Raw genomic sequence first — 27,499 nt, forward strand, 5'->3', positions numbered from 1 at the left:
GCCAGATTCCACTCGGAATTAAAGCTCTGAACTTTTGTCAGCTCAAATTTTTTTTTATAGTTTATTTTTTAAGAAAAATTGATGAGATATTCTTTCTGATTCAAAGTTTCTGCTGTGATCAGAATAATCCTGAATTATTTCTTTCAGTATTTTTCCTTTTGGGTTAGCCACTATGCTAGGTTTGGTCGCTTTAATCTGATCTGTCCGGAGCGTTTTCTGCCGCCTCAGGCTTCAGTCTTGTAGTGTGTTTTTTTCCAGGCGTGTGATTGGTCGGTGAAGTTGGAGAGCGGACGCTGCGAACAGAAACAGAAGTCAAGTGTAACCAGTTTGTGTGAGCGCTGCGGGGTTCAGACGACGATGAGACGGTCTTCCTCCAGTCTCACCGTCTTCTGAAAAACTCCCAGCGCTCCTGAACGCATCGTTCCTCAAACACCGGACGACTCGGCGTCAGGTCGTCTGACGTTTGAGGGACGTTAGAGTCGACGGCTGCGCCCACAGCGGCTCCGACGTTCGTCTGTGCTGTGAAACGCAGCCTGTAACAAAACACACACACTTCATCCTCCAGTCCTACCAGAACATTTAGGCACATGGACAAACACACACCACCTACACACACCAAGCCACTTTTGGCACAAAGACCCAGCAGGGCGAGCTTCCTGTTACTCCATCATCATCATCATCATCATCATCTCCTCGAGATTTCACTTCCTCCTGCTCTGTGCGCTCACAAACACGAACCTGTGGTTTGATCGGGAACGAGTTATTGCAGTAAAGACGTGTAACATCACCGAACGTTCACAAAGCTTTGAGTTACCGGGTTAGACGGTTAGACGAATCCTAAAAACGACTTCTTTCCTCCAGCAAAACCCGGAGAATCTAGATCTGACGAGAACTTAAAAACTGGTTTTTAGGTCAGGAAACGACGAGGAAACGTCTCCGAGCTGCAACGGTCAGAGAATCTGGCTGGATGGCGAAGGGTCAGTTTATTCAAATCAGGTTCGGAAATATTGATGGATTAGCTTTCACGTTAGCTTAGCGATGACACCTTTAGACACGCTAGAATTATCTGTAAAATATTTATTTCATTTACTGCTTTTCTGACATTCTGTGCTTTGATTGAACAGAAGCAAAACATTCAGCATTTGTTGTTTTGGCATAAAAAATTTTTTTTTAACTGATATTTTGTGAATTTATTGGCGTCAAAGAGTAACAAAGGTCTCACTGTCTTTATTTTTTTGAAGATTAATCTTGATTTCCTGCTTAAAAACAAAACAATCTGCAACAAAATTTAGTTTTCAAACTTTTTTGGGCCTGAATTTCTCAACCCATGCATCCTCCCGTCAAATTTTGGTGAAAATCTTTAAACCAATAAACTTTTAAACCAACACGAGATGTGGATTGTTGCAGTTCAAAGTCTAAAAATGCAGATTTTCTTAATCCAGCCTCGTTTTCTGGTCTGTAACTTGTTCAAAAACCCTTTAAATTTGAGTGAACTGACCCTTTACTGACGTTAAGCTCCTCCCTGATTTCAAAGAAAAAGGAAGTTGCAGACATGTGACCTTCAGAGACTTCCTACTTTGCTCCTAAGTGTCTGCAAAGGATTCTGGGTACCACAGACAACCCTTCTGTCCCTGAGGCCCCGCAGACCTACAGGAAATGACATCATACGTACATCACACCCCTCCTCTTCCTGTGCCTCCATCAGCAGCTGTGAAACGACCTCTGAGTCCCGTCAGGAGGTGAATCCCTGCGCTCACCACCCGGTGAGAACGAAGAGATTTCTAATAAATACGAGTCAGAGCTGAGCGGCGGCGTTGGGATTCACGTCCTGACGGGAGCGAGAGGTCGATCGCCATGTTGACACGAAAACTAAAGAATCAGTAACAGAAGAATCTGGAAGTCTGGAGCGACTTCCTGGAGATATTTAATGAGCCGACCGGGCCGAGCTGGAAGCCGTCGGCGTGAGTGGAGTGAAGACAAAGTGCAGCGGTAAAGTTTTGGATTAACAGCTCTAGTTCCTCATGATTTAAACCTCTCTGTCAAACATGGCGTCCCTCTTCTCTCTACGCTGGAGGCTGCGGCGCGGCGTCTCTCCGTCACACAGGATGGAACAGCAGCGTGCACTCCTCCCTCTCTGCAGGCGTGAAGATGGCGGGGAGCGGCGGCAGAGAGCCTCGCTGTAAGGAGCCTCCAGTCCTCAGGTAGCACGAGACGATCTTCTGGTCCAGGCGCAGCTGGCGAGGGATGCTGTCGAACGGTTTGGGGTCCAGATCCAGGATGGAGACGGAGTAGGAGAAGGCCGGAGGTCTGGGGGAGAGGAAGTCTCTGAGACGTCTCTGACTGGAAACAGAGAAGAAGATGAAGAGGGTTAAAAAAACAAGAGGATGGTAAACGCAGCTCTCTCAATAAAGACCTGACTCTGCTCAGTTTAAACCTGCTAAGTGGAGCTCTGGCTCCTCCCTGTGGACTAAATCAGGTATTACAAACACCACTCAAAAACTAACAAACAGATCTTGATGAAATTTTCAGGAAATGTTCAAAATGGGATAAGGAAGAAGTGATTAAATCTTGGAGGTGATCTGGATCACCGTCTGGATCTTGGATTTTTTTAAACCACTGTGAGATAGGGCTGTTTTCACCATATGTGTTTATAACTCCACCAGAAACGGGCAGGTTGCTTTGCAAAACAATACAAGACAAGGTCACCATAATTTCTGACAGATGTTAAAGTACGATCCAGATCCTGGCAATATTCTGGATACTAAGATCTGGAATATGAAATATGTACTGGGTCTTCATAATTTTCAACACTGTCAGGAAACAAATTATGGTACAAACCTGCAGCTAACACCAAATTGTAGCAGACAGTCTGCTGAAAGGGAGTATAACATTAAAGTAGGACTGAAGTGTTGGCGACAATCACAATATGCTAGGAGGAGGTCTGAACTCTCTAAGTCTTCTGAAGATTATTTTCAGTATCAGCTAACAGAGTAGCTTTTATTTTCTATGGTTTGGGGTTTTTTTCTAGAAAACGTCAGTTTTAGAAAAAACAAGTTGTTTGTTCTATGTGGAGCACTTTGGGCTGTGTGTTCATGTGCTTTAAAGGTTTTATATTAACCATTACCAACAGTTTGAGGTTTGAACCATATGTATTCAGTTATTTAGTTATTTATTTTAATTTATTAAATTATTTATTTATTTAACTCTGTTGTATTTTTTTCCTTTTTTGTCTTTTTTATTGTTTTATTTAGAGCTTTTACCAAGTTTTCTATATGAAAATTCACAAGCACAATTACTGTTATTATGCATTTTGAAAATCTCACTTAAAAAAAAGACCCATATATATTAATTATACCCGGATGTATAAAATTTTAATTTATTTATTTATTCATTTATTTCCTGGTTTCACTTTATTGTATTTTTTTCCTTTTTTTGTCTTTTTTTCTGTTTTTTTTCTGTTTTTTGTTTTTAGTTTTTCTTATTATGTTTTCTATATGAAAATTCACAAGCACAATTACTGTTATTATGCATCTTGAAAATCTCAATGAAAAAAAAATTGACCCATGTGTAGTCAGTAGATTAGTTATTTACAAATTTTTTTAAAAAAATAAATAAATTATTTTTAAAATTTATTTAATTTCTCTCTATTGTATCTTTTTCTTTTCTTTTTTTTTTTTCTTTCTTTTTTTTTGTTTTTGTCATGTTTTCTTTATGGAAATTCACAAGCACAATTACTGTTATTATTTTGCATCTTGAAAATCTCAATTAAAAATAATTGATCCATATGTATTCAGTTATTTAGTTATTTATAATTGCTTTTTTTGAATTTATTTATTTATTCATTTATTTATTAATTGCACCTTTATGGTATTTTTTCCTTTTTTTGTTGTTGTTTTCATTATGTTTTCTGTCATTATGAAAATCTCAATTTAAAAAAAAGCCATATGTATAGTTTTTTATTATTTTTATTTTTTTTTAATCATTTATGTATTAATTTCACTTTATTGTATTTCTTCCTTTTTTGTCTTTTTTCCTTTTTTTAATCTTTTTTTTAAATTTGTTTTTATCATTTTTCCTATATAAAAATTCACAAGCACAATTTCTGTTACTATTTTTCATCTTGAAAATCTCAATTTAAAAAAAAAAAAAATTGACCCATATCCTAAACTGAACTTTAGATCTACCAGTTCCAGACAAGGACAATTGTTGTTGCAGGGTATCCTGAAACAAGTTGGTGTGTATTTTTTATGGCACAGCGGTGACTGAGTGTTTTAGGGGTAGGAGAAAAATCATTGTATGGTAGTATCTGAATTTTCTGTTTAATGATTTGAATCATAATGTTAATACATAAATATATTTAAATCCTTCATTTAGTCTTAGTTTAGAGGCTGGTTTGAAAAAAATCAAGATGTCAGATCCCCTGAATAAATCTAAAATCTGACTCACTGATGAACATTTTTGGGAAAATATGGCTCCAGGTATAATCTGTAGACACCATCATCTTCCCTGGCTCTCTGGTCTCCATGGTAACCGTCTGTCTCTGACTGTTGAACCAGCTGTTTGGCATTGGCAGAGAGGATTCGTTGATGTTCTGTATGTTTCTAAAGACTGAGCCTCAGCTTCTCGCTTTGTGACTTCCCTTCACTCTCCTGAGAGCTCAACACTCACCCTTCATCATCCTCCTCTTCCTCACAGCTGGGCACCAAGGCAACCATGATGGAGCAGTCCTTGGCTGTCATGGAGACGCGGTACTGATGGACCTGCAGTCAGGAGAAACAGAGGTTATCCTCGCTGTGATCTCTGAGACGTTTCCCCTCACGCTCTGATCACTCGTCAGCTTTCATAACTGCTCTGTTCTCACGGCGCCGCGGCGTGTGCTCATGCTCAGTGATTCATGCTTTTGTACTTTTCCAGCAGACGCTCAGCTGACTGTGAGAGAAATGTTCCTGAAGGGACACTGAGGCGTCACACGGCCTGCTGAGAGCTCGCCACGTTCCTGTTTTTAACGGGAAAACTTTGTACCTTAGCAACGGCGTACTCCACGGAGCCGTCGTCCTCGTTCGGACACTTCTGCAGCTTCTCCAAGAACGCCTCGTTGTACGGCCCGTCGATCTGCAGCCGGGTTCTGACAGACACAGACACAGACAGGAAGTGATGTCACACAGAAGAGATCAATGAGCGAGATGGAGATCTGCTCAGACGCCGTTTTACCTCTCCTTAGGGAACTCCTGCAGGTGCTGCTCCACGCGGCGGTACAGAGGGTGGAGACCCTCGATGTCCAGCGTGTCCAACATCTGGGTCTGAAGGATCCGGAACAAGACGCTGTCGCTGGGTAAACCCTGAGAGCCTGAGCAGGGACAGAGACAGGACCAGGGTCAGGAGACAGGTCAGGGTCAGACCTCCTCAAAGAGAGACCAAAGAAGGCCACGTCCCATTTAGTGAAAAAGACCAAGCACCAGCAGCTCTGACATCTTTATTAACTGTGAGAGAAACACTTTCTTTTATCTCTTTGAGTGATTTCTCGTCTCTCAGTTGCTCAACCCTCCTCCTTCTATCGTCATAGACTGATGACATCACAGCTCACCTGTCCCTCAGGTGTCTCTGATCCTAGATGATCAGTGGTCAGTTTTCTGCAGCGTTATGTGCTGTATAAACATCAGCAAACTCTGCTTCAGACCAAGGAACATGTTCTCCATTAGGGGGCGATATGGAGAAAATATGTCAGGATCTTTTTAGTTTCAAGATTTTTGTTTAACGATTTTAAATTGTGATTTTTATTGTTAAAAAAATATTTTTTTTTTTCAAATTTAAGTCCTTCATATTAGTCTTTGTTTATAAGCTGGGCTGAAAAAAAGTCCAGATGTCAGATCCCCTGAATAAATCCTGAAAAATAGGGCTGGGACAATATGCGATTCTCGTGACACAGTTTTATTATGATTCAATTTTTTTTTCTTTTAATTCCTTTTAATCCTCTTGGTTTTCTTTTTTTTTTTTTTTTTCGCATTTCTTGTTTGCATTTTGTCCTTTTTTTCCTTTTCCTATTCTATCTTTTCTCTTTTTTTTCTTCCCTTTTTTTATTTCTATTTTTATATCATTTTTTTTTTATTTTTGGAGGGATGGGGGGGGGGGGGGGGGGGGGCATGATGTGGGTTAAAAAGGAAAACTGTACAAGTCATATCATTGATATTGTATCAGGATAGAAATTTCTGTTGTCTTGTATTTCATTTTATTGGAAATAAAAATCTAAAAATATGTCAGGATGTTTTTAGGGGTGGGGAGAAAAATCCATGTATTGTAGCAGAAAGATATTTTGTTTAACGATTTGAAATCGGTAATTTTTCTTTGTTAAAAAAATCTATTTTCAGATTTATATCCTTCATTTTAGACTTTGTTTATGAGCTGGGCTGAAAAGTACGTTGAGATGTCAGATCCCTGAATAAATCCTAAAAAATAGGGCCAGGACAATTTGCTATTCTTGTGATTTGATTCTATTACGAATCAATTTAAATTGCGATTCTACAATATTTACAATTTTTAGTTGTTTTTTTAACCCTAGACTGTGTGAAAAAGTTAAATGATAATAAAGTCTACAGACTATATCAGGAGCCATATTTTAGATGTTGGATGCACATCATGTAAGTCAGAGTGTAACATTTCGCCCTCTGCTGGAGAAAAGCGGAAACTTTTTTACAATCCAGTTTATAAACAAAGACTGAAATGAAGACGTTAAAAAAAAGATGTTTTGACAAAGAATCCCGTTTTTGATACTGTCAAACAAAAATTGAACTATACTAAAAACTGACTCATGTGATGAGCATTTTTTGGGGAAAATATTTTCCTGATATAGTCTGTAGACATCACTGTCATCACTCAGCCTTTTCACTATGTTTGGTGTTAAAAATAGAAAACTAAAATTCACAAAAATTGTAAATATCGAACAGTCGCAATTTAAACCAATTCAGCACCCCAAAAATAAAAAAATAATTCAATCATGAGAAAAGCAGATCGTCCCAGCCCTAAAGTTTTTTGGCAGGATCGGGATCAGAATTTAATTTTTAAGACTGATTTGACTCGATTTCTTCTTTCTTAAGCCGTGATTTTTGTCCCTTCTTCTCCTCTGGTTTTGTGTCCTCTGATGTGTTTTTTGAACTCTCACATAAAAAAACACTCATTCAAAGATGTCAGCTGAGCGAGTTGTTGAGTTTCTGCAGAATTTTCAGGTCTTTAGCTTCAAACTAGCAGCCAGTGCAGGGTCCAGGTGGAGTCCAGTCTGACTTTAGTGGATGGACTTTGGTTTGTTTTGTGCCCTGACAGAAAAAGTAAAAAGGCGATACGGTCGGGGAAAGAGACCGGTGGACGAGCAGCTTCTCACCGTGGCGAATCCTCTCCTTGTTGAACAGACTTGCTTCACAGAAGCTGCGCCCCTCTCCTCGTCTGTCTGTCACCACTCCTCCTCCGTCTCCTCCTCCAGCGCTCAGCAGGGCGTTCACCAGGACCTGCACACACACACACACACACACACACACACACACACACACACACACACACACACACACACACACACACACACACACACACACACACACACACACACACACACACACACACACAGTTTAACACCTGAATGCGTTAGACGGACTCTGTTTCTAAGCTGCTGTCTGTTTCCCTGAAAGCCTCCAAATGTAGCTTCAGTTTTCTCAGAAACACCACCTGTGGTGTGTGTTGTGTGTGTTGTGTGTGTAGTGTGTGTTGTGTGTGTTGTGTGTTGTGTGTCCTCACCTGGATGAAGTCATTGAGGACGGCTTTACTGGTCATGTGACAGTTGATTCTGTTGTTCCCGTACTGGAAATACGGTCTGAGGTGATGCAGCAGAGAGTTCAGGTCCATGGAGTCGTCGCTGCCCTCCTTACTGCTGTAGATACACTGACCGCCCTGAAACACACACACACACACACACACACACACACACACTCCAAAATTAATCCCCAGCAGCCTCAGCAAAAGGAAAAATTAAAACTTATATACAAATATGCATTTACAGTCAACTGATATATAATTATAAAAATGTTTTTACATGTATTCATAAACATATATATATATATATATATATATATGCACAAACTGTGAATTCCCAGCAGACAGCAGCAGTTTTAACACAGAGGAAGGAGTGATTCTGTAATAAGGGGTAAATTTCATGTCCATGGAATATACTCATCAATTTTACTAAATAAATGTTTTTGTTAAAAATAATCATTAAAAGATGACAATAATAATAATTTATATGGATAAAATCATTCACTTTATGTGTGTCCGAGAAATCAGCGTGAACCGTGTTACCCATTGAAAAAACCCTATAAATCATCAATGGTTTGCTCTAAAGTCACATGACTTAAATCAGCTGAGGCCACATCCTTTTTGGTGTGAACCTTGAAGAAAGTGTGTCATGTTACAGCTCCTCCTCATCAATATTTCATCAGAGTGATTGTCTGTACATGGGGCGCATTAACTGTTCATCAACTGTGTTACCAACATTTTCTGCTCTTCTTACTATAGATGTTATAAAAACTAAACTGTGAGGAAAATGAACAGAAATATGAGCTGATGGAGGTCAGGTGGTGCCATGTTCAAGGACTGCAGTTAGCACAAGGGACAAAAAATTGAGAAAATGTCGACTGTGTTAGCATCACAAAATTTAATGTTGTAGCTGTGTTACTGTGATTTTTGAGCCATAATCCTTTTATATTTTGTCTAAACTGTGATATAAATGATGAGGGACATTTCTAGGGAGCATAGTCTGACATGGAAATGTTGGATAACTCTAAATTCAGTATAATATGGATTTATGTTGAAAAAATAGTCAAAACTTTTGTCCACAACATGGTGGACAAAATGATGCTCCAAATTTTTTTGTAACAATTAATTTTGTACAAATTCATTTGAGCTTAAGCTCGCCAACTAATGATTTAAGTACATTCCAGCTGTATCATTTGCTGTCAAATAGAATATGAAACAAATATCACACATAATTTTTTCATGTTTTTGTAAACCTGAAATGTACCCCTAACTAGAGAATCACTTGAAGAAAAAATATATGTAAAAATTGTTATTTTAAGGTCCCACTACTTGCAATAACAAAAACAAATAAATAGTTAAATGGTGAAAATTAAAAATCAAATATTTTTTTTAATAATAATAATAATAATAAAAATAATTTATAATAATAATAATAATAATAGTACTTAAATACCAAAAACATCAATACATATATAAATACACAGATAAGTAGATACAAAAGGAAAAAAGGAGACCTAATTATCACTGCTGTGAGTTTTTAAATAACTGTAATTTAAATAATAATAATAATAATAACAATAATAGTAATAAACAATAATAATAATAATAATAATAAAAATAATAATAGTACTTAAATACCAAACAAACCAATACATATATAAATACATGGATAAGAAGATACAAAGGGAAAAAAGGAGACCTAACTTTTCACTGCTGTGAGTTTCTAATTAAAAAATAATAATAATAATATCAATAATAGTAATAATAATAATAATTATTATTATTATAATCATAATAATTATTATAATTATAATAAAAAATAATCATTTAAATAATTATAATAATAATTACATCTTAAAATTATAATAATGATAAAATAATAACAATTAAAAATAATAATGATAGTAAATAATAATAAAAATAATAAATAATAATAATAATAATAGTACTTAAATACCAGACAAATCAATACTTAAATAAATACACCGATAAGTAGTTACAAAGGGAAAAAGGGAGACCTAATTTTTCACCGCTGTGAGTTTCTAAATGCTTATTAAAACTTTTCTTGATGGATTTTAGAATAAAATCTTAGCATCTGTGCATTTTTTTCTAAACTAATAATAAAAGTGTTTTAAGACAAAAACATAAAAGCTCAGATCCTGATTGATTTTAGTCTCTGAACTCATTTTCCCTGAGTCCATGGGCAGGTGTGTGTGTGTGTGTGTGTGTGTGTGTGTGTGTGTGTGTGTGTGTGTGTGTGTGTGTGTGTGTGTGTGTGTGTGTGTGTCTCTGTGTTGAGCTGCAGAGTTATTTCACGTTACGTAACTCCACCTTCAAAGCTGCAGAAATACCCGTAACATGATCTCCAACAGACCGGCTGCTGAGCTGGAGCGGTTTCAGGACTGAGGGAGACTGATGTTAAACTGGGCTGAAACTTTCTTTAAAATCTTGAATCACTGACGTAATATGAAGATTAACAGATTTTGCAGAGAACATATTGGCCCTTAATTCCTGTCTTAAATATGTAGAAAAGTTTTATTCAGCTTCTGCAAAGTTAGTCAAGTTCTGCATTCCTCAATAAAAACACAAAGTGAGAGGTTGTGCTGAAATAACCCTATCTTTGGAGGATATCTGATGGATTTGATCTCCTCAGATTAAATCTCTGAGTTTCTTCCAGCTGAACTTTAACATTTCACACACACAGAGGAGCCTGTGTTCCTCCTCGACGCGATGAAGTCGTGTGACGGTGACGTGAGAAGAGCTTTAGTTTGTTTCTGTGAAGATCACCTGAAGCTAAGGCTTTTATTTTGAAACTCCTGCTCTCTCATGGGGGAACGAAGGTTTTACCTAAATGTAAATCTGCATCCTGTTTAGTTTTTCAGAGCTCCCCAGAGAGGAAAGAAACACACACACACACAATCCCGAGAGGCCTGGATTTAAATAAGACTCAGAGTATTTCTGTGGAGGAGTTTACAAACACACTCAAAGATTTGGAAACCTTTAAATCTCTGCTGAAGAACGGAAACTTGGAGAGAGGTCCGAGTTTGGTGGAGTGAAAATAAAAACCTCATCATCCTTCCTAAACTCCTCCAAAAATTGATTATAAGAGGTCAAATGTCTCAAATTTCCTCTCACCTTAAAGATTTTGAAGTTGTTCTGAGGTTCCTCTATCAGGTGTCTGATGGCGAAGTTCATCCTCTGTCTGTTCCTGAAGACGCAGAGACGAGGACGAGGACGAGCACAGAGGAAAGAGGTGATTGTGTCAAAGACAGAAAGATGTTTGGTCAATCAACAAAGGATCTGATCTTTAGACACCAACAGGAAACATTTCGGCGCTCTGACTGTGTGTCTTCACGTTCAGTTACATCATCACTGAAGCTGAGCAGGAAAGTGTTTTACAATGCACAGCGAAAAAAAGGTTAAAGTAAATATGTGATGATTTAATCTGCTGGATGGAGGTCAGAGTATAATCTCTTTACATGGTTTAATGGAGCTGAAATGATCAGAAACCCTCAGATTAATCTGTGCAAACTCAGTGATCAGATTTTTATTTTTAGATTCAGGATAAACCTGCTGCAATCACACTACCGTGCAAAAAAAAAAGAGCACAGAAATCAAACATAAACTGTGATTTAAAGTTTATACGTCCTCTTAGGTCTGTGTTACATGTATAAACAGTTCTGCTGCAGAGCGTTGATTTTATAAAAGCAGAAACAGCGATGGTTGAACTCACCCTGAGAACAGGTCCAGAGGACAGTACAGACTGCGTCTCTTCCACTTCCCGTTGGCCACCTGCAGACAGGAACAGAGACACACACACAGAGGTTTGAGTTATTAAATTACACAGCAGAGGTTACTGTACAGAATGACTGGGATGATGTTTTTTTCTCACGATTTGATTTTTTTTTTTTCAATATTTTCGGTGCCAATTTGATTTAAATTATGATTCTTGAATGTTAAGTAGTTGTGAATTTCAGTTTTATTTTTGTAACACCAGACCATATAAAAAGTTGAATGATAGTGACGTCTACAGTAGAGCCCGACCGATTAATCGGCCCGACCAATTACTCGGGCGGATTATGCCTGTCACCGATTAATCAACACCGGCCAAAATGTTGCCGGTTATAAAAAATTTTGCTCCGCGGAGATTCTGTCACTCCTGTTCCTGTGTGTCTGTGTGTTGCAGTTGTAATGTTGTATAGAAGACTATAGAACGGCGTTTTAACGTTGTGTTAGTTGCTTTTTTTTTTTTATTTCATAGTGTTCTGTCTCTGTCTTGAATCATATGGGTATTATAATGATTTGTGATTATATACAGTATATATCCCGTCTATATCAATGAATTTATTATATATATCCGCCCATATATCGGATATCAGCTTTTTTTTTGCCCCCAGTATTGGTATCGGTCGGGCTCTAGTCTACAGATTAAATCAGAGGACGTATTTTCCCCAAAAATGCCCGTCACATGAGTCAGTTTTTAGGATTTATTCCTGTCATCTCAACTTTTTTCCAACCCAGCTTAAAAACAAAGACTAAGATGAAAGATTTACATCTGAGAAAAAAATAAGAAAATAAAAAACAAAACTTTTTTTCCCACTCTTATTGAATATCGAGTATAAGATGACCCCCCTCTTTTCGAGACCAATTTCTAGAAAAAGGCTCTGATAACAAAATCGACTTTGTTTGAAGAAACAAATATTTTCTGGACATGCTAAGAGAATCACTGAAATAATAATTGCAGACTGTTTTTATTTTTGTCTCTTAATCCAGTCACTAATATCTGTGTTTCAAACGTAATCCTGATTACAGCTCTGTTAACAAGCCTTTTTTACGTTTCTCAATAAAAAAAAAACTTACACACACTCCTCTCAGTCTCTTGGAAACAGCTGATTTGAGGACAGACGATAAACTTTTCTTTTAAAGTTCACATTTATCACTCTCTTTTTGAATGAGTAATCTTCAGACATTACGCCCCATAACTCCATATTTTAATCTGCCTGACAGTTGTTTAATGTCTCTGCTGCCGTATATCTGAACATCAGCATCATAACTCCACCTCAGTTTCTGTTAGCTTGCACTTTTGGTCCACTTTGCTCCAGACAATCAGCGCCTCTCTGAGGCTGTTTTCCAAACCGCCTACAACACTAGCAGTTCCTACTATTTTGGCCGAAATTCAGTCTGTAGTAGGTATTATGTGAAAACTTGCAAAATCTGCAGTTTACTAAAATCCTCGGATGTCCTGATTCAGGAAAATTTCTCAGTGTGCAACAGACCAGACTACCTGGCATACTGTTTCCCACAATGCACGGCACTAACACTGTGTGTCTGTGCTGGTGGAAGGTTTTGGTGAATTACTGCTACCCACTGGAATGAGACAGCATTACAACTACAATACAACAACACTAATATTAGTCTGTGAGATAGAAGTGAAGTGATGAGAAAGAAACATCAGTAAATCTTGTCACTTCCAGTTATAAAAGAGTTGTTCATTTCTACAAATTCATCAGCCCATATAAACCACTAATTCACTTTTTAATTATATTTGGATAATATAGAAGTGGTTTTTCCATCAGCTGTAAAAATAAAAAGTCAGTCCCTTCCTGATTTATTTAAATAAAGGATATAACTTCTGGTTTAAGATTAAAAATCAAATATGATGTTTCTGCTGTGTTATGATTAATAAAATAACTAAAATGTCAGAATCTACCCAGGGTTTGTTTTGTACATTTTTTTAATAAAGGTAAAAAAAGCTCCGCCTTCCAAAACTTAAAATATACATGTCATACTACATACCTAATGTGAATGTAGTATGTAGCAGGCACTACATACTACCTACTGCTATTGCATGTAGTATGTAGTATGACTGTTCTGTTGGGTCTGTTTTGTAGTATACTACTCTGGTTTCTGGTTTCAGAAGCAAAGCTACAGATTATGTTTTTTTTCCATTTATTATTAATATATAAAACAATCTATGGGCAGATCTCGGCTTTTTTGTTATTTTGTTAATCATATCACACAGAATCATCATTCTTGATTTCTAATATTACACCAAAGTTATATCATTTACTGAAGCTAAAACTGAAAGGGATTTTTATTTTTACAACTGATGAAAAAAACACTTCTATATAATCCACATATGGTTTAAAAAGTGAAATATTGGTTTATATGGGCTTTAATGAATTTGTAAAAGTAAACTCCTCTTGTACGACTGGAAGTGACAAGTTTTACTAGTGTTTCTTTCTAATCACTTCACTTCTATCTTACAGACCATCTAACATTAGTGTTGTTGTATTGTAGTTGTAATGCTGACTCATTCCACTAGATGGCAGTAATTCACAGAAACCTGCTACCCACATAGACAAATAGTGTTAGTGCTGTGCATTGTGGGAAACAGTATGCCAGATAGACTGGTCTGTTGCATACTGAGAAATTTTCTGTCTGTGTTTCCAGGAGAACTTTGCTGTAGTTGGTGTTTTACTGTCGTTAGTTTTTTAGCAGCTGTTGTAGCTGTTCGTTATAAACTCGGGGAGGTGAGAACTGATTTCTGAGATTTGTGGATTCAATGAGGCACATGCATCTCAGTTTCACTTTTCAGTTCCTAACAGCGACAGATTTCTTTCAGGTCTTCAGCTCATTAAAGTCGTAGAAGGAGAAGAGCTCACGTTTTTATTTATACAGAGGGAAAACATCACATCTACAAACTTTCCCAATAAATCTGTGTTGAGAGTGTGAGGGGGACAGGTTAGCTTACTGATGTGTTTTTGTAGTCGTTTTGTAGGTGTGTGAGTGTGTGAGTGTGTGTGTGTGTGTGTGTGTGTGTGTGTGTGTGTGGCTGGTGTATTCACCTTGTAGTGTTGGTGCATGCAGAAGCGACACACTTTGGTCTTGATGTCTTTACTGACATGTTTAGAGGACGGCAGGAAACCACATTTAGGCTGAAACACAAACAGAAACAACAGCTGGGTAAAACACACACTCACAGTCATTCAGACACACACACACACACACACACTCAGTCACACTCATGTGATTGGCTGCTGGGCTCAGTTTGGATGAGAGTGACTCAGAGGGAAACATTTCTGAGCTGACGTTGATTCTCATGACTGAACAAAGTGAAACTAAAAAAGGAAAATATCCAAAAACAGTTATTAAAACAGACGGGAAGAGTCAGACGTGTGAGTGTGTGACTGTGAGTGTGTGTACCTTGATCTCAATGCAGAGTGGAGGAGTGTGTGTGGGCTGGTGGAGGACTGGAGACGTCAGGTTGGGCAGACAGAGAGCACAGCCGCTGTAGATGTCCATCACCTTATCACAGCGCCACGCTGGAAACACACACAGCTTCAGTCAGAGTGTGTGTGTGTGAGTGTGTGTGTGTTTAAATACCATAACATGTCTACATTCATAGATAAGTGTCATATAATCTCTGGTGAACACTTTTTTCTCTTTAACTTGTTTGTTTTTAGATATTTTTGGGGGGATTTCATGATGATGTTTGTAAAACAGGAAAACAGGTCGGTTAAAATCTCAAAAAGCTTTTTCAAACTCCTTTTTTCTGACTTTATTCAGAGACCAAAGGCTAACCTCCAGGGGGCGCTGTGTAAAAACTCTGTGCCCTAAAATCTCTTTTTGTTTTTCTAGATTTCAATGAATTTAATTTTTTCTAGTCGCACAATAAATCAGTACCAATATTGGTATCAGCCAATATTTTATTAGCTGCCGCCTATTTTCAGAGCATTTTGAACGATCTTTCAAGACCCAAATAACCTTATTTTCTATGCCTATGTAAACACCAAAACTACCTAAGAAGAATGGACTCTCTTCTTTTATGTCTCTTCCTGTTTTAGATCCAAAAAACAGACAAAAACAAACTTTTTTTGATCACTTTTCTCACAGTTGCACCGCTCTTTCTCTCTAAACTACCTTGACACATCATTTCAGGTTGTTGTTGTTTTTTTTAAACCAATATCAATAACATTAAATATCGGTTATGGTCCATAACAGGAATATCAATATCAAATATAGGCATTGGCCAAAATTTTCATACCGGTGCATCCCTAATTTTTTTTTCTGTGCAGGGGAAAAAACTATAAAATCTTGGATCATGTGGAAACAAGAAAATCTTCATCCTCTCAGATCTTTGGACCAACGTTTATTTTTGGAAAAGCTTTAGATCAGGAGTTTTCAAAGTGTAAGACAGTGAGCCTCCCTTCAGAGAACATGAAGTCATCGGGGCCTCCCCTATTTTAATAAAACAAATACTACTTCTAATAACTTAATAGTCCACTCTGGTTTTAACCATAAAACAAATGAATTTTTATTTTAAACATTCTGTCTTAATACGGTCTCCCAAATTTAAGTTGAAATGGGAAAGAATTGGATGAATTCATTATTATTATTATTATTATTTATAATGACTACATGAACTTCAAACATCAAAATGAAATGAGATGACAGCTCTCGAGCCAAGAGAGAAAGCATGGCCACTGTGGCAGCAAAGAATAAAAGATCAATCAAAATGCAGTAATTAAAATGTCGTTTAATCACAGATCAATGATACACAGAGCTGCTTTTAGCATCTACAAAACTCTTGTTTAAGGAGACCGTTTAGAGCAGCTTTTCAAACGCAAATAGCTTACAAATTCACATTAAACAAGGAACACACTGTGGCCTTGGAGAACCTGGTCTAAGAAAGACCCAACTTTAAATGTCCGTCGTTATTAGAGCCGACCGATTAATCGTGCTGATTATGCCTGTCACCAATTAATCAACATTGGCCAAATGTAGCCGATTATAAAAAATTTTGCTCCGTGGAGATTCTGTCGCTCCTGTTCCTGTGTCTGTGTGTTGGGCTGCACGCTGCCCGAGTGCCCGCCCCCTCCGTCCACCATTATCTAAAGCGGATATCAGCATTTTTTGCCCCCAGTATCGGTATCGGCATTGGCCCCAAAAATCCCATATCGGTCAGGCTCTAGTCGTTATCACTGTGCAAAATGTGTGTGGTCTAGCGGGGTCTGAGACCCATAAATTGATATGTGAGACCCGCTAAAGGGGTCAATGGGAACGTTTCCAGAGGTCTCTTAAGAAGTACATTTTGCCATACATCGTTTAGCTAAGTTCATGTGTTCACATACATGTGTGTTTGAGGGCACATGCCCCTGAGGGATCCATGAGCGTCCTGTTTGGTTGCAGAGCAGTTGTTGCGTGTTGTTGTGTCGTTTTCCTGTAGCTGTGCGCATAGTTGCGCTCGCAAATCTCCTCCGCTCTCTACATAGTGTATGTCAAAGCTCCACCCCGATGCACACACAGACACACACACGTTTGCGCACAAACACAGAGACGAGCGCTCCGTATGGCGGACAGCATCAAGGAAAATAATCATGAAACCACAGCGCGCTTGTTTCCATACTTTTTTGCACTCAGTGTTAATTCAGATATTTTTTAATCATTAAAATTTTTACTTTGGTGCCCCCCAGGGGAGGCGTGCCTCACACTTTGAATACCACTGTTCTAGATAATCAACTTAATGGCAGAGCTTAAGTCTAAATTTTTTAGACAGAATTTGTTCTTTAAGAGTTTTTTCTTTTAATTTTCACTGCAAAAAACTGAAACCTTATCAGGTGTTTTTCTCTTATTTTCTTTCTTTCTAAATGTCTTTTTAGACTTAATCTGAGCCACATTCACTTGACCAGTCCAGAAAAATGTCTTGTTTCAAGTTATTTAAAGATGAAAATGAGGTCTGAATTTCTTGTAACAAGAAAAAAAATCTGCCAGTAGAACAAGACAAAAGTTACTTGTATTTAGACATTATTCTAGCTTTGGGAAAATTTGGGGCACTCTTTAAACAACTTAAAATAAGACATTTTTCTGGACTGGTCAAGTGAATGTCCCTCATATTAAGTACAAAAAGACAATTTTACTTAAAATAAGACAAAAACACTTGTGGTTTTAAACAGTGTAAACCCTTAGTGTCCATGTGACTTTCAACATTAAAAGACAAAAATCAGTGAACATTGGATTTTTAATGGTATCAGGGGAAAATAAACCATAGCTGCATGTTGTTGAAAAGCTGAAGCTGAGAGTTTCCAAAGTCTTAAATCTCTGTCTTCCTGTGACCTTCCCCACAGTGTAAAGTTCAGCTGCTTTCTCAAAATGAAACTGAGCAGAAAAAGAGGAGGAGGAAGCGCGGCGGGCGTCGTGTTGGAGGACCAAGTGATACCACCCTCACATGTCCAGCTACAGGCCGCTCTCTTCATTCACCCATAACTCGTTTTATTTAACCATCTTCACATGAAAGTGATTTAACTATTCAGAAATGTAAACATGAGCCTGTGAAGCTGTGTGAAAACTCACCGGGTCTCTGATGCTGAACCCTGATGGACAGCTGTCGGACGAACTCCAGCGGCAGTTTGACCACTTCCTGCAGAGAGAATCAAAACGATCATTGAGCGTGTTTTAAAAACAGAACAAGCCGCGGTGACTTTTTCCTGCTGATCGGAGCGTGACCTCCTGTATGTGAAGCTCTGCGACAAAGCTGACAGTCATCCATCTTTTAACACCAATCATAAATCAACTTTAATGTGAGGATCCGGTTTATGACCTGCAGCTTGGATCTAAATTTAGGAACCATCTGATCAGAGGTTTGCCGTTCATGTGCTCACACCCTCCAGACTCCAAACACAGCAGCTCTTTGTTTCAGGGAAAGTCTGCTGCAGGAAAACGTTTGTTTCAACGCCCGGCTCTGATCTGAGCTTTGATCCAACAATCAAACATTGGGAAACAGTTTCTAAATTACTAAACAGATTATTTTTCCCTCGGGCTCACTGTGGTCCAGAGTTAGCAATGATACTGTGAGATCTGGAGGTGGTTACACACTGAAACTTCAAGGTGTGAAGTATTTACACCTCATCTGTAATTAACGGAGTCATATCTTATCTTATCTTACACCGGATCATCCAGACTCATCCAACGTTTCACTGCCTTAAAGAGAAAGTGAAAGTCAAAGCTTTAAGTATAATTTTTCAACCTTCCAGAAATCATTAACAGTGAACGATCTTTCTTGACTCAAAGCTTCAATGTGGCACTAAAAAAACATTTATCATAAATATTCACTGCAGAAAAATCAAAGCAAGTGTATAAGATATCCAAAAACAAAGAAAGACGCCTGAGTTGCTTGAAAAGAGTTAAAAATCTGCTGATGGAGGAAGAAAAATGTACTTTTCACATTTCTGGAAACTTGACAAGCTAATTCAGGCGTCGTTTTTGTCTTTGAATGTCTTGAAAAAAGATGTTTTTCTGGATCTGTCAGCTCAATCTGGTTCGTATTTCATCCAAAGATACTTTTTACTAAAAATTAGACACCGACACTCGCTGACATTGCTGTTTTTGCAGGGTTTATTCACACAGTCACAGTTAGACATAAATATTACTTCAAAGAAACTGGAAATACTTTTCTAATATTTTTTTGCTCTTATTGTCCAGAGCATAAACTGTTAAAAAAAAAAAAAGAAAGAAAAAAAAGGATGTCATGTTGCTCGGCTTGAAGTGATGTTGCCACAAAAGCTGCTCCCCCTAGTGGCTGGCTGCAGTATAGGTCAAAAACTCTGTCTGCCCAGTCACTCAGCCAGCCAGTTAAAAAATAAATTCACCTGATAAAAACATTGGTTATTAGCAGAGGTGTCAAGTAATTAAGTAAAAATACTTTGTTACCTTACTTAACTAAAAATTTTAGGTATCCATACTTTACTTGAGTAATTATTTTTTAGCCACACTTCAGCTTCACGTATGTAGCAAAGTATGAAGATGTCTGTGGCAGAGACTCAGGCCCCTGTGGCACTGCCGAAGCTTTTGACCTTAATGGCATTTTTCCCCCTTAAAGTTACTTTTACTTTTATACTTGAAGTAGTTTTGAAACCGGTACTTTTACACTTCTACTGAAGTAAAAAGCTTGAGTTGAAACTTCAACTTCTATAAAAGTCTTTTTAAACCCTGGTATCTATACTTCTACTTAAATAATGAATGTGAATACTTCTAACAGCTCTGGTTATTAGAAGTTAAATGAGGTTTTGCTTCCTGTTTATTCAGGAAAAGAGAGATACGTCAGAATTAAAGGTGGGAGAAAAAAATCGATTAACATATGTACCTAATTTTTTTTGTTTTACAATATTAAAGTTGGGATTCTTTGTTTAAAAAATCTATTTTTTCCCTCTAATATCAATTCCTTTATTTCAGTCTTTGTTTGTAAACTGGATTGGGGAAAAAGTGACCACTTTTCTCCAGCAGAGGGCGAAATATTTTTCTCTGACGCAAGTGTGATGTGCATTTTATGGGAATATATGGCTCCTGATTTAGTCTGTAGAAATCATTAGACATACACCAATCGTTCGATTTCCTTAATTGTGGGTGATCAGTGACTGGCCATTGCCAGCCATTGTTGCTTTTTGCTCTGAGACCTAAAACTCATGACACTTTGTTTAGGTTAAAACATGAAGATTTATTTTTTTCACAGGTGTTGTTCAATGATTTTTAATATATTAAGATTGGAACATTGAAGGTTTATGCTGTCAGTTATAAAAAATAAAAAATAAAAACTGGTATTAGCAGGTCAGGCTTTTTAAAGATCAAAAAAGGCCAGAAAATTGTGATCGGTGCAACCCTGGTTATCATTCAACTTTTTCCACATGGATCGACGTGATGTAAAAAAATCAAACTGAAAACCACAAAAATCAGAAATATCAAAGACTTGCTCTTAAAATTGAATCGGCAAACCAAAAATCGCAATAGAATCGAATCGGGAGAACAGCGTATCGTCTTGGCCCGAGTCAGGACGGAGAGCCAGGAAGAGATTAGACTTTAGAGAAAAATAAAACTTATTTTTGTCACCGGCTTCACTCAGATTCTGTGGCTGCCAATGGCGACGCCTGTGATGGGGTATTTTGGCTTCAAAACCATACAACGAAAGCAAAATTAGAGGTTAAACTTAGGATGAACCCATGTAAACAGAAAGGAGGAGGACTCCTTTAGGAAACAGAAAAAAGAGACCATAGTGGCAAATAAATGAAGTATCTCAGGCCTTCTGGTCTGTTTCTGGACTGGCCTGTTGGTGAACTCACACTGCAGGGGGTCACTGGTCTCCTGCACAATTATTCTGGGAGTCATGGGCTGAAAGTTTAGGCCATGTCACCGTGCAGGTCTCTGACATCACGTGTGACTCAGACTGAATGTTATTTTCCCATACGTGTTGTGAAACAGACAACAGTGTGTGTTGCTGTGTTTCTTCATAAGGTGACACGCCTAAAACAGACTCCCAGATCATTTCTGTGTCATATGTTCGCGTGTCGCAACTTCTGTGTTTTCTGAATGAGGTCCTCCTCCCCTGCTCGCCGAAGGAGGAACAGATGAAGTGACAGATTACGGGTCGGTTCAGATGGTGTGGGATTAAACATGAGAGGGTTTCCTCTTTACTGTTTCCTGTGCTCAGATTTCACTCAGTTCCTGCAGCTTCACCATCGTTCAACCAGGGGGAGAAATCAAAGAGAGGTTTGATTTTTATGGCTATTTGCAGATTTTTTTTTACTTTCAATAAGCTTTAAACTGTTTGGAAGTCTAAAAGAAGCCATAACTCACTGACGTCTTCACTCTGAATCTTCTGTAAAATCCAAAACACTCCTCATTCAGAAAAAGATCAGAAAAAAATCTCACATTTCATCTTTTCATGGCTTTGACGGAAGGAAGGAAAAAAGAAAACATCCACTGTGCTCTTGTTGATGTTATTTGAGGGTGTGTTATCGTGGATTTCTCTAAGACGTGAAAAAGGTGAACTCACCCCGCTGTGGATGAAGTTTTCTCCCAGCAGGCTGCTCATCACGTTGGAGCTGAAGTCGACGATGTTCTGGATCTGCCTGAAGGCCTGCTCCACGGTCTGAGGGACAGAGACACAGACGGTTAAAGACACGGCTCTGCAGGGAGACCACACAGGTAAACCTGGTTACCGTGGTAACAGAGCCCAAAGAGACACCTACAAGTCTCTTTGTAATTAACTGAAGTTATTTCATTTCTGTCTGAGCTGACGAGTCAAGAGATTATTTGTTTATTAACAACGGTGGAAGCGTGTGCAACTTGGGTGCAGAAGCACTGCGGAGTATAATGGTTTGTCAACAACGTGGAGGAGTTAACCACCAAAAAACACATTTTGTAAATGAATATCATCACTATGACTGAGCTCAAATAAAAGAACCAGAAAACTACATCCAGAGTTAATTATTTACCTGCAGACGTCGCTGGTGTTTCAGAGTAAAGTGTGACCCTGTTAACTGGTGACTCTCGGCCGTTAATCGCATAGCCTGTATATAGAGTGAACAGCGTGGCTCCGCCATTGACCATTGTACGGTTTTGAAGCCAAAATTCCCCGTCACGGGTGCAGCCGTTGTAAAAAAAATATACAAAATATAACATATATTTCTTTCTTTGTAGAGTCTAATCACTTCTTGACTCCGCCTCTTGACATATTTTACCATCCCCGAAAAAATACATGAGAATGGCAGTTGTCAATCACGTTACATAAAGCCTCATTTTTAACCTCTTATAATTAATGAAAACGAAACTTTTCAGAAAAAAGAGGACTTGAATACAAGACAGCCAAATGATATTTTCAAATCATCACAACAATCAGACGTAAGGAACATTTCTACAAGGTGTAATAATTTTTTAAAGTTTGACCACAGCTCATCTGGAATGATTGGGGAGATGGATTTTTTGACCTATACTGCAGCCAGCCACCAGGGGGAGCAGTTTTTGTGGAGACCTCATTTCAGGCCGAGCAAGATGACGTCCATTTTTTTTACAGTCTATGGTTAATCACCGATACTGTCGGCTGAGAGTCACCAGTTAGCATGGTCGCTATTAACTCCAAAACACCGGTTGCTCTGTGACGCAAAAACTTGATAGACATTGTCTCTGTTGTATAAAATCATTTCTAAAAACTGACCACAGAACAATCGAACATTTTTATGCTGATAACAGGTTGAATTCAGTGTTTAAAAAACGCTAACTTGTCTGAATGAACGGAGCTAAACGCTGCTTCAGTGTTCAAGAGGAGTTGTTTTGTTTCTACTTTCTCGTCTCAGACTTACGAATGTTTTTGGATTAGTTAATCTGTTGTTGGACTTGTAAAGCCACTCTGACACAGACTTTACAGATGATCTCAGACAGAGGAAGTTGTGGTGTAACAATGGTTTAACACTTTATCACCCGAGTATTACACAGTCCACCTGGACTTCTTTTTTCTGTCTTTTTGCCTTTAAAGAGTCAGAAATCCTGCTCTCAGAGTTTACTTTTGCTTTTTCTTGAGAATATCCTCAGCTTTTAAAATCTGGCAACATAATATCTGGCGTCCAAATCTAAATACCAGTACTAAATCACAGTAAAGCCTGTTTTTTCTTCTTCAAAAAGCCATTTAAAGTTTCTCAAAGGCCCTAATAGTTGAGGAGTTATGATATTTTAAATAGCACTAAAATCAGATTTAGGGCTCTATTTTTAGTCCCGCTACCTAATATTTATGATTCCTGATTGGTGGGCCTCAGGAATCATAAACTAAACTTTACTTAAGGAGCAGCGTGTGGTGTTGTTTTTGTTGTTGTTGCGGCTTAATGACTCTCATCCCCTCGTTTGATCGATTCAGTGAGATCTGTAAGTCGCTGAGGATCTAAAAGTCTGTGTCTGGACTAAGAGTTTTTGTTCTGAAGCTTAAACTATCCAAACACCAAACCTGTTTTTCATTCCTTCACACGTTTGTGTTTAGACTTCTCTGTTAATCCTGCTGCGTCTGCAAACAACACCTCTGTAAACAACCCTCCACACATCCTGGAGTCTGCGTCGAATCAGGCGCTTCGGTAAATTTGAATTCAGGGATGGGGCTGTGGGAAGTTTTACATATTGTGTTTACATATGGATCAGAGACAGAGGCTGCGGGTGTTTAGTCTGACCAGGATGTGCGATCAGCTGCTCCGTGCTGCGTTTAAAAACAGGAGTGAGAAATGGTAACAAAATAGAAAAAAATAAATAATTAATTACAAAGATAAATAACAAAATAGAAAAAAAATAGTAATTAAAAAAAATTAACAAAATAGAAAAAAATTAATTAACTAATGAATTAATAAATGGAATAAATAACCAAACAGAAAAACTAAATTAATAAATTAATTAAAAAAATAAAAAATAGAAGAAATTAATGAATGAAATAATCAAAAAATAAATAAATAAATAGAAAAAAAAATTAAATTAATTTAAAAAATAATTTACAAAATAGAAAAAATAATGAATTAATGAATTAATTAAAAAATAAATAAAATTGAAAATAAATAAATAAATAAACAAAATGGAAACTATATAATTAATCAATTAAAAAAATGCAAAAAATAAATAATTAATTAATTAAAAATTAAATAACAAAATAGAAAAAATAATTGATGAATTAATTTAAAAAAAAACAAAATAGAAAAAAATAAATAAATTGAAAAAATAAATAACGCAAAAAACTGAGTGAGGTATCAAAACTAACACCTGACCTTTCCTCAGAGGCCATGAATCCTGCATCTCCTGAACACACGGCCACAGGAAGTCCAGTTCTTTGTTAAATAAAGCTAAAAACTGATGTTGGTGCCTCCAGGTGAGCTGCACCTGAAGGGTGTATTCAGTCTTTAGAGTGTCTTTAAACAGCTGACACCTTCTGTTTGTGACTCTGGTTTCTCCTCAGCATCAGTCTGAAGACCTAAAAACACTAAACTCTGGTTTTCAAAGGGCGCACAAAGGGTTAAGTCTCCTGGCGCTGCAGAGCAAACAGCGTCTCTGTGCTTCAGTGTCGTTTGCATACATTTAAATGGTTTATTATTCATTAGCACGGAGCAAAACAGACCTTTTTCTATTCAAATGAGCCTCTTTACAAACATCAGCTGACTCAGACTGCAGTGTGAAATATTCAACGCTCAAATTCAGTGATTGAAACTGTGTCGTCTTTTAAATTAAGCAAACACTTTGAATAAATCAGTTAAAAAGGGATTAAAAGGAAATTTAGTTTGTTTCGGTTTTTAAAAACAGGGTCAGAGTGAGCGCTCTGTGTTCTTGTTTGGTTTTCAGAAGTAGCGACAGAGTGAGCGCTCTTACCGCTGTGCTTCAGCTCCTGTTTAACACAGACTGAGCTGAGTTCATGGTGCTGATGATGTTTTAAGATAAATTTATGTCTTGAAGATTATTTTTCTTTTAGTAAAATGTGAACATAATCAATTAACACATGCATTTTTAAGAGGACGCCATGATGGAAGTTTTATGTCAAAATAAATTAATAAAGAGGCTCAGGTTAAATACAGGAAATTCAAGCCCCGTGTGTTTATTTTAATGTTAACAAACTGTGAACAGGATCACGCGCTCGAGAGGAGCATGGAAACATCAGTTTCACCTCTGGTTGACCTAAAATTGAGCATATCTGCACATAAAGTCTGCTAACACCTCTCTGGCGTTGCTGTTGTTGCTGTGTGGAGCTGTGGCGGCTTATCTGAGTCAGTATCAGGAGCAAAAGTGGAGCAAACTGTGCAGAGCTGCAAACTTTGTGACTGTTTCTGCACCTAGAGGAGTTCGCTGTGTGACCTGTTCGCAGCCACAAACCGTTCACAGTGAATCCCCCACTCCCACCACCACCACCCCCAACCCCCGGTGTGAACGCTCCAACCTCAGAACCACGCAGACGACCCAGTTACGATAAACCAAACCTGTGTGTGTGAGATCTTCCTGTGAAGACAGTTTTTTTACTTCAGCCTGTTTGTTTTTAAAGTGTTTTTTCTGGGTTTGTGACAGTGTTAATCTTTACAGCAATTTCTGATTCAGTCTTTTGAATCACACAGTTTCAAGTTTCAGTCTTATTTTAGTCATCTAAAACCTTTTACTCTTAGTCTAGTTTTAGTCGTCCAAATATTAAGATTTTAGTCAGATGTGAACAAGCCAACTGTTGCGAAAACGTTTGAAAACTGTGTAAAGTTCTGCAAACTGGTCCCAGTTCTCCTCCTGTGTAACTGCTGCTGCTGAGGGGCTTTAGACGAAGACGTTTACCTCTTCAGGTATGTGGCGCCACATTGTACTGTAACAGCTCTGCTATTCATTTTCATTTCTTCTCTTTTTCTCCAATATGTTAGTTAATGTGGTCACGGCCGACAGAGACCAGTTATACAAAGGGTTGTTTCACAAATGGTGTCATCCTTTCAGCATCAGGACGGACGTTATGATACCATTTTTGGATAATTTAGCGTTATGTTTTAACGATACATAAACTTAGACTGTGGTTTGCAGCCAGTGTTATATTTTCTCTAACATCTTGTTGTTGCCTTGCTGCTCGTCTTGATGAAAAAGTTCCTAAGTTTGGCCCATGTAGCCATCAGACGCCTGATGCTTTTCTTCTGTTATTTCTCGCCTTTTCATCTCCACCCTTGCTCTTCTTACTGTCTATATTCTTGTGTTTGCATTAGGGTTGTACAAGTATTGGTATACCAGGTAGTGGTATCGGCCCGATACCAGCCTTTTCCAAGGTATCAAAACTCGTGAAGACTTCGGAAACCAGCAGCAGATACCAGAGGCAAGAAAAGCTAACGTCAAGCAAGTCCTCCTCACCACTAGTTGCTGCTAGTTGCTGCGGTTTAACACCACAGCAAATGTGCGCTAGGTCCTGTTCAGACGATATGAATGAACCAAGAAGAGTTAACAGTTAAACTTTTTTATTTTGCACTTTAGTTTACTTTAAAATAAATTCAAACTCTGACAGTTGTTAGTTTTATTGTGCACTTTTAATATATTTTTTTAATATTTATTAAAAAAGTGCTAAACTGAGAGAGAGTTGTCTGTGTTTTATTTTGGACTTAATGTCAGAGTGACTGTGTTGTCTTCGATCATAATGATCTGTCACTCTTAATTCAAATTTTATGTATTTGTATTTGGGATCGGTGAGTACCCAAGAGGGAGTACTCATACTGGTATTGGTCTAAAAAAAAAGTGGTATCAAACATCCCTAGTTTGTGCCATAGACTGTGTTATAATAAAGATTTGTACTCAGTCTCATGGTCCTCTGACAAGCGCTGCTGCACGTGCTCGGACGTGTTGTCAAGGTAACAGGCGCCTTTTTATGAGGAAATATGTTATCATCTTCTGTGATACATTTCAACCCGGTGCCACTTCAGGCCTTCGTCCCTTGCAAACACTTTGTCTTGTCTTTTTTTTTCAGAAAAATTACAGTTATATTTCATCACAGTCTTTGTCATCATCCCTGACTTTTTGTTTCATCTTTATTTTTTTGTCTATAAAAAGTAGGGTTGGGAGAAAAAATTGAAAATCGATATATTGGGATTTTTTGTTTGATGATATTAAAATTGGGATTTTTAGTCAAAAAATTGTTTGTTTTTTTTCAAATTCAAATTTTTCATTTCAGTCTTTGTTTATAAACTGGATTGGAAGAACATTACCACTTTTCTCCAGCAGGGGGCGAAATGTTTCTCTCTGACTCACGTGATGTGCATTTTATGGGAAAATATGGCTCCCAAAGTCTGTAGACATAATCAACATCATTTAACTTTTTTATTTGGTCTGGTGTTGAAAAGCAAACTAAAAATAAAAATTGTAAATATCGAAGAATCACGATTTCAATGGAATCGGTCCCCCAAAAATGGTA

General features: G+C 37.7%; 1 protein-coding gene across 1 annotated transcript in view; it reads right to left on the minus strand.

Moving 5' to 3' along the window:
- Positions 1–96: 96 nt before the first annotated feature.
- ippk (inositol 1,3,4,5,6-pentakisphosphate 2-kinase) overlaps positions 97–27,499 on the minus strand; it is a 37,426-nt gene continuing 10,023 nt past the window's right edge. The window contains exons 3-14 of the mRNA XM_074673780.1: positions 21,620–21,715; positions 18,148–18,214; positions 15,001–15,119; positions 14,643–14,732; positions 11,528–11,586; positions 10,930–11,002; positions 7,780–7,932; positions 7,373–7,496; positions 5,212–5,347; positions 5,023–5,125; positions 4,669–4,760; positions 97–2,340 (exon numbers count right to left, since the gene is read on the minus strand). Of these exons, the coding sequence (XP_074529881.1) occupies positions 2,097–2,340; positions 4,669–4,760; positions 5,023–5,125; positions 5,212–5,347; positions 7,373–7,496; positions 7,780–7,932; positions 10,930–11,002; positions 11,528–11,586; positions 14,643–14,732; positions 15,001–15,119; positions 18,148–18,214; positions 21,620–21,715 (1,356 nt within the window). The 3' untranslated portion in view covers positions 97–2,096. The remainder of the gene's footprint in view (positions 2,341–4,668; positions 4,761–5,022; positions 5,126–5,211; positions 5,348–7,372; positions 7,497–7,779; positions 7,933–10,929; positions 11,003–11,527; positions 11,587–14,642; positions 14,733–15,000; positions 15,120–18,147; positions 18,215–21,619; positions 21,716–27,499) is intronic.

The sequence above is a fragment of the Halichoeres trimaculatus genome, unplaced genomic scaffold, assembly GCF_033239565.1.
Source record: "Halichoeres trimaculatus isolate MK-OKI-2021-1 unplaced genomic scaffold, fHalTri1.1 fHalTri1_scaffold_1, whole genome shotgun sequence".
NCBI classification, from domain to species: domain Eukaryota; kingdom Metazoa; phylum Chordata; class Actinopteri; order Labriformes; family Labridae; genus Halichoeres; species Halichoeres trimaculatus.